This window comes from Falco peregrinus, chromosome 4 (genome assembly GCF_023634155.1).
Source record: "Falco peregrinus isolate bFalPer1 chromosome 4, bFalPer1.pri, whole genome shotgun sequence".
NCBI classification, from domain to species: Eukaryota; Metazoa; Chordata; class Aves; order Falconiformes; family Falconidae; genus Falco; species Falco peregrinus.
Genome location: NC_073724.1, coordinates 120,654,159 through 120,671,678, shown reverse-complemented (window position 1 = coordinate 120,671,678; position 17,520 = coordinate 120,654,159). Strand labels below are relative to the sequence as shown.

The 17,520-nt window shown below is 43.9% G+C and overlaps 1 protein-coding gene across 7 annotated transcripts in view; it reads right to left on the bottom strand.

Annotated features, from left to right (window-relative positions):
• NUP98 (nucleoporin 98 and 96 precursor) overlaps window positions 1–17,520 on the bottom strand; it is a 42,667-nt gene that overhangs the window by 3,345 nt on the left and 21,802 nt on the right. For 6 of the 7 annotated variants that reach the window (XM_027776881.2, XM_013305173.3, XM_027776883.2 and 3 more), the window contains 15 exons: window positions 17,078–17,382; window positions 15,813–15,926; window positions 14,774–14,912; window positions 14,308–14,485; window positions 13,801–13,965; window positions 9,320–9,484; window positions 7,897–8,050; window positions 6,435–6,855; window positions 5,377–5,606; window positions 4,793–5,062; window positions 4,029–4,186; window positions 3,677–3,820; window positions 1,858–2,000; window positions 1,084–1,305; window positions 25–266 (listed from right to left, as the gene is read on the bottom strand). In XM_027776881.2, coding sequence (XP_027632682.2) covers window positions 25–266; window positions 1,084–1,305; window positions 1,858–2,000; window positions 3,677–3,820; window positions 4,029–4,186; window positions 4,793–5,062; window positions 5,377–5,606; window positions 6,435–6,855; window positions 7,897–8,050; window positions 9,320–9,484; window positions 13,801–13,965; window positions 14,308–14,485; window positions 14,774–14,912; window positions 15,813–15,926; window positions 17,078–17,382 — 3,050 coding nt within the window. Of the gene's footprint in view, window positions 1–24; window positions 267–1,083; window positions 1,306–1,857; window positions 2,001–3,676; window positions 3,821–4,028; window positions 4,187–4,792; window positions 5,063–5,376; window positions 5,607–6,434; window positions 6,856–7,891; window positions 8,051–9,319; window positions 9,485–13,800; window positions 13,966–14,307; window positions 14,486–14,773; window positions 14,913–15,812; window positions 15,927–17,077; window positions 17,383–17,520 lie in introns of those variants that run through there. The other variant, XM_013305174.3, reaches the window with a different exon arrangement.

Genomic DNA, 17,520 nt, shown 5'->3' with positions numbered 1-17,520 from the left:
AAAATATTAGGAGAGCAGACTCACCAGAGGCCAAGTGCCTGACAACCAGCTTGTGACACTGGTTCCAGTGCCCAGCCTTGAACAAGAAGAGGGCTTCTTTATGCTTGTCGCCCTCCATCCTTGCTCGAACTGCCTTTGCCTCATGAATCCACTCTGGGGGGACACAGAGCCTCTGTGTCAGAAAAGTCTCCTCGGCCCAAGACTCCGGTGTCTCTGAGAGAACACAATGCCGATTTAGGAGTTCACGCACTGCCTTCTCCCGTATGCTGGGGGGAAGAGAGGACAAGGCATTACTCAAGCAAGCAATCCTGCATTCTGCACCACGCAGTCCAATACAAGTAGCCAAAGGCTAAACAGCAGGCTGCATAGTATTTATTGGTGACTGCAAAAGCCAGCCTTGTCAGGTCTTGCAAGACTTAGTTTAAGGCAAGCTCTAAAATTTCTTCAGTGCGTGTTAACCGCTAAGAACAATGTCATTGCTAGTACCTTGTAATATCTTAAATGTTGTAAGCTTAGAACATTTAAGTATCACCCAGGCCCCTAAAAGTAATATACAGGCTCTATTTGAAGTTATTGGCTGGAAAAAAAATTCTAATGCAGTGCATTAATGACAGCTGTTTCACAAAAGATGAGTTATTTACAAATTTAAGACAATTTTTTAATTCCCAAGCTTTCCTTTCAAACACACTTGCTTCTGTTCAGCTCCAGCGGGTACAGTTACAGTATTCTAGCATTAATGATGTTTTCAAGGCAAGTTCTTGAATGTAGTAAGCTTGCTGAGCCACAGGCAATATACACAGCTCTAGGTTATCAAAATTACTATGATATCTGCTTCAGTAGCATGGTTCAGGACTTTCAGTCATTACAATACAATGCTATTTAACATCTAATGACATTTAACTAAGCAGAATTATTCATGCCACTTTGTAATCCCAGCACACAATTTTTACAAGTGGCATAAAGATCTCCAGCTGCACAGTTCCAGTTCAATGTGAGAAGCCATGATAATTACAGTGTACAGAGCAGGGCTTTAACACAGGCAACATTATTTTCAAGGCAGAAAAAAAATATTCTTCTACTCACTGTCTATCAGGCTCATGCAGCAGTATAAAAACAGCCCATTTCCAAAGACCTTCACTCTCAAGCTGGGCAGCATAGCTAGCATTCAGCACTCCTTGACTCTGCTTGGATAGATGGGTGTAATTCAGAGCTCTGAGCACTTCCCACAGGTGCCAACTGAGACGATAGTCCAGAGGGTCAGATGTTATACTCCTGGGATCAAGCAGCTGGTCAAGATCATAGTGCCTGTAGGGAAAAATATTTGCAATATAAATAGCTAATTGTGTCCACATAACAAAATCAGACACTCACTGCTACCTAGTTCTTTCCCTTCACCCACCTCCAATTATTGTGTATGTGACTTACACCAGTGTGGGGGTTTGGGGTTTTTGTTTTGTTTTTAAAAGACAGGAGCAACTCTTGAAATCTTTTTGCTCTTCTTTTGAGTCTGCATCCAGACTGTCACAATCTTTTATTTTGTATGTGGCTCTCCTACAGATTTCTTGATGCCTTCAAAAAAGGTAACTACAGTGCAGCATGCTCACTGCATTCTCCAGGCATAGAAATCGTAAGAAAATAACACAAGTGTGCGCCACAATTGAAGTTTCATCATCTATACCATCACCAGCAGTTGCAGTGTTGTTGCCCCATTCTGTAAGGGTGTACACGCAAGGCAGACTTTTGACTGCTCTAAGTGGTTCACTAAACACTGAAGCTGCTTTCATACCCCTGGTTTGGGAATTCAAGAAGTCTGATCAAGATTTTTCTAAATAGTTTTTGAACTATTTACCCATTTACCTGTCACTGTAGAGCTTTAACAAATGGAAACAGACATCTCTCAGAGGTCTTCCCGCATTATCGTCTTCTTCAATTACACAACCAGAATCTTCTAGGTAAGGAGGCAGAGGACAGCATGCGTATTTCTCACACTCTGGCGTTTTCTAAACAAAAAAAAATTTAACAGTCAGTTTAAAAGACAGTACTCTGAACAAAGCTGCATTCTGCATTCCAAACAGCTCAGCACACTCATGAGCATGCTCTCTGCTTTGAAGCAGAGGGCACAGCCTACCACACCTGTGGTTAAAACTTAAGCAACTATATACTAGCATGATGCTAAGAAGGAAAAAAACCCACCCAACACCCTAAACCCAAAATGTTTCAGCAGGCTCAATTTGATCTCACCCTGAGCTCTCAAAAGCCACTGTGTGGAGGTATAGTTAGCTCTCTCACACAACCTGTATTCCTGAACAATTTTATAGCTGGAAAACCACATACGTCTCAATCAAACGGAAGAGCGCATCCCTGCAAGCTTTCCCTCCCTCTATAGCTAAGCAGAGTCTGGACAGTTAAGTAAGCAGCACTGAACGCCCTGAATCACCAAGTACAGGGTACTGAGCCACCAGAAAACTGTTCTTTTGTACCATCTAGCCAGGATGAATCACCAAAATCCTCAACATTTTCACTGCTAGTAGGAACGCTAGATATGCATTTGGGAGAGCATTCCACATTCTGCTGGCTTCCAGTTATTAGCCCTCTTAGACAAAGTTCTGAAAACGAGATGTATCTACTTCTCTACATCATCAGGCTGCAGCGAGACCACCCCCACATTCTAACCTAATAGCATTACCTTAACTTTAAGTCACGATAAAACTAAAGTGTTCATCACTTCAAAATACCAAGCTTTATACTGACACACTGCGTACAAAGGTAACACGAAATAGTCTTGCAGCATTAAACTTGCATAGATTAGAAGTTACTAGACTTGATGCTGTGCTTGGGCTATCCTTAGGCATACGGATCCAGGGCTGAAGTACCTTTAGTTAAATGATTAAACACTTTTTTCAACAGAGCCCTTTGCCTGTCTGTATACAGAGGCTGACAGCTCTACAGCAACAAACAAGGCTTTGCATAATGCATGTACCCACATACTGTCTGTAAGGCAGTTTGCTGTAGAAATAGCAAGTGTAACAAACTGTATAGCTCAGCAAAGACCCTTTTAGAAGTGAGGTAGCTGAGTATCAGTCATCACACTGGGAAAACCGACTGGCTACCTAGCTCAAATGGCCTTCCTGCTGCTGGCCACTACCCATCTTCCCAATTGCCTAGCCATCAAACACCTGGAAGCACTCAGTCAGTGGGAGATATGCTTCAAATAAGTTGCCACAACATCCTAAAGAGCAGATCCTAAGGTTCTGAAGTGACTAGAACAGGGGGCCAGCACGCGGATGAAGTGGCAGGAAGTCATTTGCAGCTGCTTGGTTCCCCCCCCCCCCCCAACCTCCAGCAGGGGTGGGGGGGGGTCTGTAAATACCAGGGGCCGGATTGAGGACCCTGGGGGGCCGTAGTTTGAGGACTCCTGGACTAGAATTATCAACCCAGTGCTTTATTCCCATTCCAGTGGGGGAAAGAACATTCCTATTTAAGTGAACTGCTGCAAAAACTCATTGTTAAAGCTAGTGAAGGAATCTGACGCCGTAACAACTGAAATAATGAACCCATATGCAATTCCGTACTCAGTACCTCCACAGTGATTCTTGATTGCTCACAGAAGTCTCAGTGGAGCATCAGTCAATTGTACCGAGTAAGATCTCCTTTCACCCAGGCACAACGGACCTACCTGAAAGGCTGACTCATACATTGCAAGTGCCTTGGAAATAGAAGCTGTTGGAGGAAGGAGGTACCAGAGGTGGACAGCCATGCAACGCTTCCAGTCTAGCGGTGAACACACATTGATACTTATTGTCTCTGATAACTGCCACACCTAAAGAAACAAATAAGTTCAGTCAAACTTAGCACACAATGGTCAGTACATTCCAGACATACCACAGTAAGAGGCTACATCGGTGAAAAAAACATGCACCACCACGTTGTACCACTTTCCTGCTGTGCACCTTGTGCTGTGGTTGAGTGCTACAGCTGTCAAGAAGGGGAAGTCAAGTCAATGACAAGACAGCTGAGTAACAACTTACAGGCTTCCCTGCAAGCAGGGCAAAGATGCGCAATCTCTCTTCCTGGATGAAGCAGTCTGCCTGCAGCCTGTGCCAGTCCACCAGCTGCATGGTGAGGAGGTCCCGGATGGGCTGGCTGCCTGCCAGTTGGGAAAGGAGCAGAGCAAGCCTGTGGTCACCTGGAACAGGGGACAAGAGCACATCAGACAAATCCTCCCACCTACCAGTGCCACAGCTATCCGTTTCAGAGTTGTGCAGCTGTAGGCTGATCAAAGTGCCTCACAATTGGTTCCTTGTACACAATTTCTTATTAAATAACCCACTACATAAACACCTGCTAGAACGGGGCCCATGGGGAGAAGACAAAAGAATGGGAAGCACAGAGTCCCCAGAGGAAGCAAACAGAAAAGATGTAAGCCAACATAAAAGACCAAGATGAAACTAGCCATCAGGCTCTGAAAAATATACATTTTTTAAACAAGTGTAACAAATTAACAGAAACTCAATATAAAAAGAACATTAAGAAAAATTCAAAAGGAGATACAATGCAAAAAAAGAGTTCCAAATGCAGTACAGCATCACTTCCTAACTGTAGGAGAGCTGACAAGTAAGCCAGTGTAAATGTGACCATGTACTCAAGCAGCAAGTAGACCCGTCAACCCCCCCCCTTAGTCACTGCCTGACAAGGGAAAACTCTGTTCTCTAAGTGGCCGCTCCCCAAAGTTTAAATCCTCTTTATTCCCTTCCTCTTCCCTGCAAAAAGCTGAAAGACTTAAACATCTTACCTGACTGCTGTGCCAGCCTGCAAGCTTCACCAATTCTCTTCCCAGTAAGGCAGCTGAACACAGCCTCTATGTGATTACCGTGTCGGGACAAAGAGACTTCCTCCTCAATTCGTCCTGCAGCAGTCTCCGACAGCCAGCGAGAGAAGGCTTTTCTGCGCTCCAGTGCCAGGATGTACTCACTGGGTTCCTCCAAGTTGGCCTCTAACTCTTTCAGGTTCCCCCAGATTGCTTCACATAAAGTCCATGCCAAGCACCAGTGCTTCACAATAGCTGTCAGAACAGAGTTACTTGGTCATCAGGAGTGAAAACATACAGAGAGTATTTAGAGGTCTCAGGAAAGACTATAAGCATAACCTTGCAGGGTATCTTAAAGCATATCCTACTGTTACAAGTTGATGCAGTAAGTCAGCTAGCTCCTCAAATGCCATGAACCATGTTTATGCTTCTAGGAAGAATGCTGAGGTACAGTCCATTTTTCTGTTTTATTCACATTTCACTGCTCTGTTGCAATCCGAAATTAATCTGAATTGGACAGCTTTCCAGATTGACTATCACCACTGTGAAAAGAATTATTCTATACTCACTTTCTGTCAAAGCGGTGTCCTCGGATGCCTTCCTAACCCAGTGAGCGTAGTCATGAATAGCAGAAACTCCTGGGTTGGGTGCTAGAAGAGGACAGTGCTCATCCATGTGGACAGTACTGTGTTTCAGCTTTATCTCCAGAGGGATGAGATACAGCTGTTTGTCTCTGTCCACCTTCTGTTGTTCTAAGCTCAACTTCTCCACATGAACCTTGAAAGAGGATTCCAAGAGTCTGGCAGAAAAAAAAAAAAAAGAAAAAAAAAAAGAAAAAACCAGCTAGCAACATTCTGAATTGTTCTCCATGCAAGTGAACAGCACCCATCATGGAGCAGCTGCATTGTGCAGCTTGTCCTAACTTTAACATGGTAACAGTAAGATGTATGATTCCAATGTCAACAGCCAGGTATGAAAAACCTGGTTACACAGTCTGGGACTTAGAATCAGACTTTGGCTAATAAACCTCACTGAACTGGGTGCTTCAAGCTCTCAAAAGGCAATTAGCACACCTTACCATACCCCAGTACATTCTGTGAGAGCACCTCATTCTCTCAGCAAGTTGGATACACTGGAGAACATCTCAAGAAGGTTCTTGGAAGACTTACATGGCAGAACATCTAGCTGTATTCCAGCCAAGTTTAGGTACACAGTTACACAATCCAAGACAGACCTCTATACTGCTTTATACACAAGCAGAACTGAAGGGGCCTGAGAATTCAGAATCTAAAGAAGAGATTTCTTAGGTAGGTCAGATTCTCAGGGAGAATCAGTAGCAGATCAGAAGCCTCCTGGACAACAATTTTAAACTTGCTCACTTAAACCTTTTGCTGGAGGACTGTGCTATTTACTTGTTCAAAAAAAGTAACTACTCTTACTATGCATTATTCCAGATCTTTTGACATACAGATTTTTGTGAAGTAGTAACCTGAAGGAAATCTCCATGGCTAACAATGATCTTGCACCACTTCTGCATAACAGAAGGACGATCAAACTACAATCAGGATTTTTTTTAAACACAGAGAGAGAGCAGGGCAGAACCATCCTGAAAGAAACCACTACTCACGATTTTGGGGCAACAGGAGTTGGCAGGAATCCATATTCCACAGACTCACACTGAAGATCTTCCATTTCATTTGATCCACTCAACTGATCTCCACAATTGACAAGTGTCCAGTTGGGTCCCCAACCAACACGAAATGAGCGCCCCATGAAGAGTGCCATATCCATCAGCAGCTTCCCTTTTCCGTAGGTGATGGACTTTTCCAGAGGTACAAGCCCCTGCTGCCTGCGGACGCCAACTGTTTTTACCTGTACCTCAGGGACCGACAGAGGTACAGAGAACACAGATGCTAATGGAGAAGTCGCTGACCAAACGGCAATGGAAGGGGAACTGCTCAAAGTCCTTGGCCCCTTGAAATCTTGCAGAGCACCACTTGGTGGTTGGAAAGCTAGATTAGCAAATTTGGATTGCAGCAACCCACCAGCTACAAGGAAGAAGCAGGAAGAACGTTTAAATGAATGGGATATTCCCTTTTCAGCAGTACATTTCTAGGCTTCTTTTAAAAGGTATTTTGCGGGGGGGGGGGGGGGGGGTTAAAAGGTATTTCAGTACTTCTTGAGCAGCCAGTTAAAACATCTGCTGTGGTTTGTGACGGTAACAGCTAGCTAGGTATGATTATTTGCAGCACTAAGGACCACTAACCCCACCTTGCATAGCCTAATTTGCATTATCAAAATGCAAGCACGTAGTATTACACCAAGAATAGTACAGGTACAGTCTCACCCCAAAATGTGCCATTTCCAAAGAAGTCCCTAATTTCAGAAAGAGCTTGAGATGCTACACAGGTAGGGGAAAAAAAAAGAAAAAAAAAGAGCAAGAACAGCAGTGCAAGCACTAAGGTCAGAGAAAGAGGTGAGGAAGTGCTTCAGGCACTGGAGCAGGCATTTGGCCTGCAGCCCTTGGGAGAGGGCTCATGCTGGAGCCCGGGGGGCGGGGGGTGGGGGGTGGGGGGGGTGCGGGGGGTAGGGGGATGGGGGGTGGGCAGGGGTGTGTGAAACTGAAGGAAGGAGCAGCAGAGAGGATCTGCTATGGACCCCATGCCCCACCCCCCTGCCCTGCCAGGGTCGGGAGGAAATAAAAGTCAAGAATGAAGACGGGTCTGGGAAAGGAGGACAGGGTATGAAAGTGTCATTTCAATTTTTCTTTGTTCCTCACTACCCCAGCCTATTTTAACTAGCAGTAAATCAATTTTACTCAAGTCAAGTCTGCTTATTAGGCACTCTCACAAGTAAAACCATCTCCCTGTCTTTATCTTAATCCATGAGCTTTTTTCATTTGATTTTCTTCTCCCATTCTGTTGAGGAGGGGGAGCGAAAGTGCAGCTAGGCAGGCACCTGGCTGCTGACCAAACCTAACACCACAGCACACAACTCTTCTGCCATATGTTCAGCCAGTGACAGAACTTTGCCTGTTGAATATTAGAATTAAACTTTTATTTCATGCAACGTGTGGTTTCTCACAATACCGGAGTATCTTTTCTGTCCTTGTGATTTTGAAATAGGGAGCCTCGGAGAACAGATCTCTTGTGAAGTATCCATTTTTACAGGTTGTTTCCCAGGATAATGATCCAGGATTAAATCTACGTCGTCTTCATCAGCAAGCAAAGAAGCTTTCATAATCTAAAAAGGTAAGCCAAACCTGCGCATCAGCAACCACTCTCAAAGCAGTAGCTAACTGATCTAACCAATCCTTCCCAATCCAAGTAACACGTACATGTTCCACATGACCAAACAATACATTCATGCTACAAATATTTCAAGCAGCAGTGAAGGCACACAGTTCAGGAGTACCAAAAGCAAGCTCGTCAATTGATTATAAACTCTGACGAACTACTGGGTAAATCAGTGTCACAGTACTTGTTAGGGATGGGTGTGAAGTCCTAAAAATCACAGAAGGGTTTGGGTTGGAAGGGACCTTCAAGACCAGCCAGTCCCACCCCCTGCCCCGGGCAGGGCCCCTTCCCCCCAGCCCAGGCTGCTCCCAGCCCCGTCCAGCCTGGCCTTGAGCCCTGCCAGGGATGGGGCACCCACAGCTGCTCTGGGCAGCCTGGGCCAGCGCCTCGCCGCCCTCACGGGGAAGGGTTTCTTCCTCATGTCCAACCTAAATCTCCCCTCTCTCAGCTTCAAGCCATTCCCCCCTGTCCCACCACTCCCTGCCCTTGCCCAAAGCCCCTCCCCAGCTTTCCTGTCGGCCCCTCCAGGCACTGGGAGCTGCTCTAAGGTCTCCCCGCAGCCTTCTCCTCCCCAGGCTGCACAGCCCCAGCTCTCCCAGCCTGTCCCCGCAGCAGAGGGGCTCCAGCCCTCTGACCAGCTCCGTGGCCTCCTCTGGACTTGCTCCACAGGTGCATGATCATCTTATGTTGGGGACCCCAGAGCTGGATGCAGTGCTCTGCTACTACTACTAAAATAATCACATTTTCTTAGATCTAGCTCTGTCTACTTGTTTTTCAGCTTACATAATAACTTTAGGACTACTTCTTCCTTACAAACTAAAAATACAGGTAGAAACCAACAAGTGTTCAAGGTACTATCCTTTCACCAAACACACACACCAACACTAAAACCCAAATCAAGACCACATTTCCTATTACCTTGCTGTCCACAAACTGGGCCCAAGGCAGTCCTGTCTGGGTATCGGTTTAGCTAATCATACTGTCCATACTTCAGATTTTAGAATTCTGAAGTATAGCATTAAGATGAGTAAGCTTTTCTTGCCTATGAAGATTCAGCACAGAAGTCTCACATGCAAGTTTTAATCATACTACAGGTGTGATGTAGTTTTTTCACAAGTTGGTAGATAAATACACTTAGGGAGGCAAACTGAGAAGTCAGTGATCAATACTACCAAGTCCTCTCTTTCAGAAAGAGAGGAAAAGGCAAGACACTCACCTGCAACACATGGGGGTTAATACCCAGGGTTGACACAATGTGAGTCGAAGCAGGCACTGCCCCCTGCTCTTCTATCACATTATCTTCTGCAATGGGCTCCTGGGTGATGTCTGCCATATCACTGTCCAGTTCCACAACCCTGCCCAGCTGCTCCATTTCTGGGGTCTGCAGACGTATACAGAGGCCATGTCAGACAACCACAGATTGCAACAGTTTGCCAAGAAGTATATTTAATAGTTCCAACAATCACCTGCAAATGGAGTGGAGCACACCCTTGCTTGTGTCAAGACTCCATAATAAGTTTAGAGATGACTATATATAACCTATTCCCATTTTCTTCAGAGTTGTAATGTAACAGTGCAAGTTAAAGTGAAGAAGTCACAGTTTAGTGATGCCCTCCTGAAGTTTACCACGTTCTGCCATTCAGTTCAAGAAATTATTCTTCAGTTTTCCATTTTTTACATGACCAACAAAAAGGAAGAGATTTTTGTTCCTGCCTTCCTCCCCTTCTCCCTCAAAATGCTACCACACAAAGAAGAGTTTTGTGCGCCTGTGTTCAATCTAGGACATTTTAGATTATTGACAACCAGTTTAAAAGCAGCAATCCTCCAACATTAACACGTGGTACCACTGGTGGCTGATGAGCATATGAGTCACTGTAATATATGTTTTATTTCCCCAGCTGTGACATAGTACAAATTAAAACCATTGACTATATTCCACAAAGAACTTAACAGAAGTTTTAAGTGGACATGAGCCCCCTGCAAAATAATGTAAGGCTGGGTCACAGAGCATGTGTGTGCACACATATACATAAAATTACTTTAAGATTTTAAACTATCACTGCACTGTAAATTTTTGGGGTTTTTCCAATGATACTCTTATTTATCACTAGCACATCAGCAGTCAGAAGGTTAAAATATAGTAGTTCTCTTCCAATCTGCAGCTACACTTCTCATCTCTACTGCTAGTCTGAGGCAGGAGGAAGAATTAATTTTATGATTTTCCTGAAGGCATCACCTTTGCGATGAGCCTGAGGTGAGCTTTATACACCTTCAATCACTTAAGACAACTTGAACTCACACTCCAGGCAGGGCGAGAAAATGTTCAGCTAGTACAGACAATGAGCAGATATCAGAAATTAACTCCGAGCACTGCCATCACCTCTTTCTGCCCAGCTTGCTGACTATGGTGTCAGCAGTCAGCTCCTACCTGGTACATGGAGCATGACAGAGCACTGCAACCCATTCACTCTGTCAGCTCTGCTAACAAACTGATAGGACAAAAACCCCTGGAGAATGCCACTCAGCACTGCTACTGTGCAGCTAACAGGCCACTCCAAAAGAAGCACCTGGCCCAGGAGTCATTTGCCTGTGCCACATTAGCTGAATGCCTCTCAGGTGGCTCCTGGTAAGCTCTAACCACCACCCCTATCTCCAGTCCACTGGTTTTGCTCCAGTCTAACCATCCCCTGTTGCTTAGACATGAGTGTCCTGTGAAAGATTCATGCTTACAGCTTACTTGGTTTGCAGAAGCAACAACGTACAGACTATGGAAGCAATGCATATATATGAGCAAGGGAACCATGGCAGGCAGTGCACTGGAAATAATGCTAAAGAACTTAAGAGCATATTCAAATGGCTGCTTCTTAGCTCATTAGAATCAGCCAAGAAATGCGATGAAGGTTATCAGATGAGGCAGATTAGACTAGGGGGTCTGTAAAGATAGAACCTAATGGCAGACATGGAAGGAGCATTAGCTAGTGGTATCTGAGCATGCCTACAGTATGAGGAACAGATTTACAAGTCAAAATATGGTTACAAGCACAGAAGTTTCACTACCCCCTTCATTGTGCTTTAATGCAGCCAGGTCCTTGGTGTAACTATTTCCTGTGGACCTTGCAACATTAATAAATTCATTAATATTCAAGCTAGCAAGGGAAGAGAAAGAAATTCTAAGTCTAGATCCTAAATGCTTCCCTCTGATCAAATAGTATTATTTGCAGATGCTTTACACACCAGGAGTTTGACAAGTTCTTAAGTCATGCTATGCTGTTTCCCAGGGGTTTAAGAGACAGCTAGATGGTTTTCCTATTTTTAAAACCAAAACCCTTAGCTAGTAATATGCAAATGAAAGAGGTTAATTAACTTGGAGAATTTTTTGCTAAGTACATTTCAATCTGTAAGACAGGTCTGAATAAATCACACATATTCCCAGTATTTCCGACAGCTTAAAATATCAGTTCTGGTCCCCATTAATCTGACGAAGCAGCAAAAAGGGAAACTGAAAGGTAGCACATGCAGGCAAGTCTGTCAGACAACCATGCATTCCTCTCAAAATGCAAATACTTAAGGAATCTACTTTATGACAGCAGGATGAACAGCAGGTTTTAATTAGTCAGTGAGCCAGGAGGAGCAACAAAGCAGCAGCTGTACACAACCTTGGGATTCTCCAAAGCAGAATCCACAGAAGAGGTGGCAGCTCATCTAATGTGACACTACAGCAGGATGTGCTTGGCTTAAAGAGCAGGCTGCACTGTTACTGTTTGTGTGGGGATCAGGACTCCTACCACTGGGATCCTGAAATGCACCAGTGCTGGCTGTACCGAAGGGCATTTAGGTGAATTGCTGCTGCCAGAACTCCACTTTAGGCCCCTCTATCCTGCATGACAGCCTGACACGGCGGAGATGGAATGGCTTAGGTATTTCTACAAAGGTTGTAACTAGATCACAGACTATCTAAGACCAAAAGCAATTCCTGGTTGCATTAATGTTTTCCTACCACAGAAGTAATGAAATTGTGATTTGTTGTAAAAGAACTCTTTCTTACTGCTTGTGTATCTTCTGACATGAAAAACAGACCCTTGTCCACAATCACAGAATGACAGAATGTTTTGGGCTGGAAGGGACCTTCAAGACCAGCCAGTCCCACCCCCCTGCCAGGGGCAGGGACCCCTCCCCCCAGCCCAGGCTGCTCCCAGCCTCATCCAGTCTGGCCTTGAGCCCTGCCAGGGATGGGGCACCTGGGCCAGCACCTCACCACTGTCACAGCACAGAACTTCTTCCTAACACTTAAACTAAATCTCCCCTCTCTCACCTTAAAAACACTGTCCCTTGTCCTATCACTATATGGCCACAGCCACTGGCTAATGAAGGGAAGCGATACTACAACCATCTCCTGGTTTTGAAAAGACTAAACCCAGTACAAAAAAAACCTGTTCAACCTATCTGCGTGTTAAGCTGTTTTTCATGCTTTGACTCCAGAGATCCAGAAATAAAACCATCCTCTGCTTCCCCATGATACAGAACACCATGAACTCTGGCCACATGCCAGGCAGCACCTTGGCACACAACCAATGCCTCTGTGAGGTACAAGCTTAGAGATCGCCTTTCACTGCAGTCACTGATTACTGAAGGGTAAAACAGAAAGCCTGCTTGTGCACTGCAACAAAAACCTCCCAGCACATCCTATCCAGCTGCTAAACACCATCTGCTCAGCCCTCCTGCACACTAACTACCAAAGGTTTACTCGCAAAACTAGGCAATCGAGAACCCCGTTCTCGAAAAAAAAAAAAGTAATCTGCTCTCTATACCTGCTTTCTGTTTTAAGAAAAGTTACTTGAAAGAGCTGTAGGTAGTTCACAAATGTTTACCACTAACACCCACATAAAGAGTATGTCCTATCCCATCAATGACAGGACACCTTCCCAATAGGCTGTTTTTTCACCCACAATGAAGTAGCTCCTGATTTAGCTTGGCAATATCCATACTAATTACATTTGAAAAACACAAGTCTATCAGCTGTGATTACAGTAACCTTCAAAACCATGTAAAATAATTTTTTAAAATGAAATTAACATTAAACTTCAAGGGGTTACCAATGAGCTGGATAAAATGCTACCTTCCCTATGTAAGGCAGAAGCATACCGCTGAGGAGGTTTCACAGAGCTTTAGAAGCAGTCACATCCAGCCCAAATAAGTTTAAAAAGCCAGCATATAATCAGCCTTGAAAAAGTAATTTTAAATTTCTTGAAATATAAAGCACATTCTTGAAATATAATGCATACAGTCTTGCATACTAGATGACGGTAAAGTCAAATTAATGCACAGTATCATTCTCAAGGCAGGCAGCACAAGGCGTTATCATTATATAGCATATATTCAATATTCACAAAAACAAGTTTTCTTCCCTAAGTGGTGCAAATATGCTGAACTCCGTCTAGACCAGAATTTTAACAAGAAGTGTTTAAAGCCTTCCCATCCCCCACACATCCTCAGTATGAAATGTCAAGTTATCTTAATGAAAAAGAACATGCAAACACTCATCAGGAGGTCAGAAGAGCTACCAAGTTTGTGTGAGTTTGTGTAAGGTTTTGCTCTTCAACTTCCAGGCTATTTGTTACTTCAAGAACCACTCTCTAGGCACCAGCTGCTCTAAAAAGGAATTAATAAAATGAAATTTTAATTCAGTCCTCCTCCCACCTGAGATGGAGGTGTTGGCTTGCCATTCAGGGTCATTTGCTGGGGTGGCAGATGCCCTGGAGGCAGCACAGATGTGGTTTTTAACTTCTTTGTGTCCACTTTTGAAGGATGCTCTTCCTCTTCCTCATCTGAATCCTGCAAGCCGTACTTCGAAAAGTGTGCCACCTGTGTAACGAGAAGGGCAGATGTGTCATACCTGGGAAGAGGTATTTCAGGCATCCATGTCTGAAAAGCCTGAGCAACAAGCTGGTTTAACTGTTCACCTTACACAGCAGTTGTGACACCCCAAATTCACCTTTTGTATAGACCAAGAACATCTGCTGTATGCAAGTCTTAAGACAAAGTTTTGGTCAGTTTGATGAGGACAGATTGCACTACAGCTGAAGGACTTGAGAGTTTGCAGAAATTTAGCAAAGTTGTTTGAATTCCAAGTTCTCAGGAGAGTCTAACTTCAGACTACTTCTGATATTCTTGGAAATCACTTTACAACTAGAACAAAAATGTTACCTTAAACACCCAGGATCCAGTCTCTGGGCGATATTCCTTGAATCGAGCGCCTTGCTTCCGAGATACAGACTCCAGTCTACCTTCATAATTCATCTCTGCCAGTCGTTCAGGGCTTTTTATCAGGCAACGAGATGTTTTATCTGTAGGCCAGACTCCATCTAATGTAACTTCAGCTCGTCTGTTAAAGACAAGAAGAAAGTGTTAAGAGATTACAAGGTTTTGAGGCAGAGCTATTAAGGCAGGCATACAGGAGCTGAGAATTGAGCATGTGGGCTCAAACCAGCTTGTAAACCCAATTTCTGGATCAGAAACTTGCAGGTATCTAGTAACTGCATAATGCTGGAATCTGAATGCACACCTCAGATTTAGATTTCTTGGTAGCTGCCTGCACATGTAGTAGATAATCAGTGTTATAATTCTACCCTTCCTAGCCACTGTCCCCACACAGTAAGTATTTTAAAATTACCTATTTAAACCTTCACCGATAGGTGGCTTTCTCTCATCATCAGGGTAAACAATAACTTCTTTTCTACGGATGTGCACAATGTCATCCAGATTCAAGTTAGTTAGATTTACTTCCCCTTCAAAGTAGATCGATCCGTAGCCTGTAAAAGAAACCAAAACATCACTATTTTGTCCATGAAAGAAAACTGCATGCCAGAGAAGCTATGTTCCTGCTATACTCCTTTTTCCCCATCTTACCACCTCACTGTCATCTCTCCGAACAAAGTACAACAACTGCCATGTGAAAATGCTGAAGATGTTATTTTTAAGCCAATTCTTTTGCACAGAAAGCTTGTTATCATTCAGCTATTCATATTGCCTACACAAATACTATGGGTGCCCTCAGCTTTATAACCTATTTAGAGCAATTTTTTAAAGAAAAACAGTATATACCAGGGGTCCTTAAACTTTTTAAACAGGGGGCTGGCGCACAGATGAAGGGGCAGGCAGTCATCTGCAGCTGTTTGGTTTCCCCCCCCAACGGGGGGGTCAGGGGGGTCTGTAAATACCGGGGGCCAGACTGAGGACCCTGGGGGGCCATATCCAGCCCACGGGCTGTAGGTTGAGGACCCCTGGTATATACCATATAATTCTTTAAATTTTTAATTTCCCCCCAAAAAAACCCAGCAGAGAATATAGTTTGGGCTGATGGCTCTTCACTAGAGCTCAGTCAGCTCCAGCATAGATCACAACTAAAAAGAAGCAACAACAATCAGGTTTGCATCAATGCTCCAGCAAGTTTGGATTTCACAGCAAGCATCTTTAAAGCAGGAAGTGCTTCCGTTCTTTTCATATTCATATTCAAGCTTCCTAAGTCATCCCATAACAGAGGTTGTTAGTGCTACCAATCCAAACTATGACAAGACTTTGATGCAAGTTGTTCACAATGTTCACAATGTAGGGGCACTGTTTATAATCATACTGAGGGCACAGAACCCGGGTTCAGATTCCATAGCTTTTAAGTTCAGCTTTAAGCAGCTAGAAAAACTGTACGTGCTCACCTTTGCGGCCTATGGTGAAGTCTGTCACAATACATTCATTTTTGTCGTTGGTAAATCTAGCTAGCTCCTCCATGGAGGGGATGGTGTAGTACCCAGCTCTTGTGAGAAGAATTCCTACAACAGAAAATTCATTGAGAACTGAGCTGGCAGCAAGCTTGCAGCTTTAACATTTCAAGAGTTTCAGTCCATTTCTTCTGCAAGCCTGAACAACTGAAGGTCTCAAACTGAGAATCAGTGCAACAAAAGCAAATGAGAGAAATCAAAATCCCTTAATTCCACAGCCTTCATAGCAGATTTAAGACAACTGCTATGCCAGGTTTTTCCAACCTAACAACCTGTCGTCAGAGATCAGTAGCAGGTGTGTAGGTCAGAAGACAAATGCAAACATCTACAGCAATATTTGACAGAAGCACTCTCACAGCTTCAATAATGTGGGAGTTCAGGCACCGGCTGGCCAAGATGCAGCACCTTTTCCATTTAACAGCTGCCAATCTTTTTTCATCTATTAATTTATCTAATGATCTTCAAAATCCACAAAAGCTTCTTGCATCTACAAAATGTCTGAAGACATTTATTTTGAACATGTCACCTGCTACTTTCATTACATGCCACATATTACCTGAAAGGAGGAACAAGTCTCTTACTCTTCACCTTCTCCAGTTCACTCCTGAGTTTAAAATATTCTAATATACACTCCTATCTCTTCAACAACTATAAAGTCTTAACTGAGAGAAAGGTGCTCAAGACCCCTCATCACATCTTCACACTTCTCCACCTTTTTCAGTTTTACAAACCCTGTGACCAGAATTGGGAGTACTGAAAATACACACACAATGGTCCTCTAGAGACACAACCACGTTCTATGGCCCATTCTTTTCCTGGCAAACTCTACAGTCCAGTTTGCATGTTGATAGCTACCAAGCATTAGATTTCTAAGTTTAAGATCTTGCTAATGAATGATAGTCAACTCAGTGTACTACTGCAGAATAATTAGATTGGGTCCTCTTTCTCCTTCTCATGCACCTCACTACCCCAATCTAATATAAAACTGAGCAATGCAATTTAAACGTTCATTGACTCAGCAGAAAAAAATTTCTGTACTAGGTAGGAAACTGAGAAGCAAGACCTGTATTCAGAAGAAAAGAGAAAGGAATTTAAAAGCAGCTGAGGGTCTGAAACAGTAAAAGAATTTCAACAAAGCATGCATGAAAAGCTGTCAGGAGCTACACATCTACTCCCCTCCCCCCCTCCCCCCCAAGCCTAACCTGCAGGATGCAGATGATGCACAGTTTCAGGCTCTTCTTCACGGTCATCCTGAAGAGAATCATCATGAAACGAGGCATCCTCACTACTGCCTTCCAGACCGTTCCGCAAGGCCACCCGCATATTCAGAGCCACAATGGTGTCATCAAAATTGTTCTGGTGTTTGTGCACAGTGTTCTCTGGAGTCTGTGGGATGGGCTTCGCAATGGGGTTAGTGTAAAACCTCGTTACTTCATGATGATCCTCCTCCTCCTCTCGCTCACCATCTTGTCTGTGGTTTTCATCAGGAGGTACTGACAAAAAGAACCTGAAGAAATAATGCATAAAGTTGAGTTATTTAGTTCCAAAGGTCTTACGTCAACATTAAAATTCAGGTCTCTTTTCATATAAAAAGTAAAGAGAACCACCACATGACTCTGCAGAGTCAGCAGACCAAGGGAAGCAA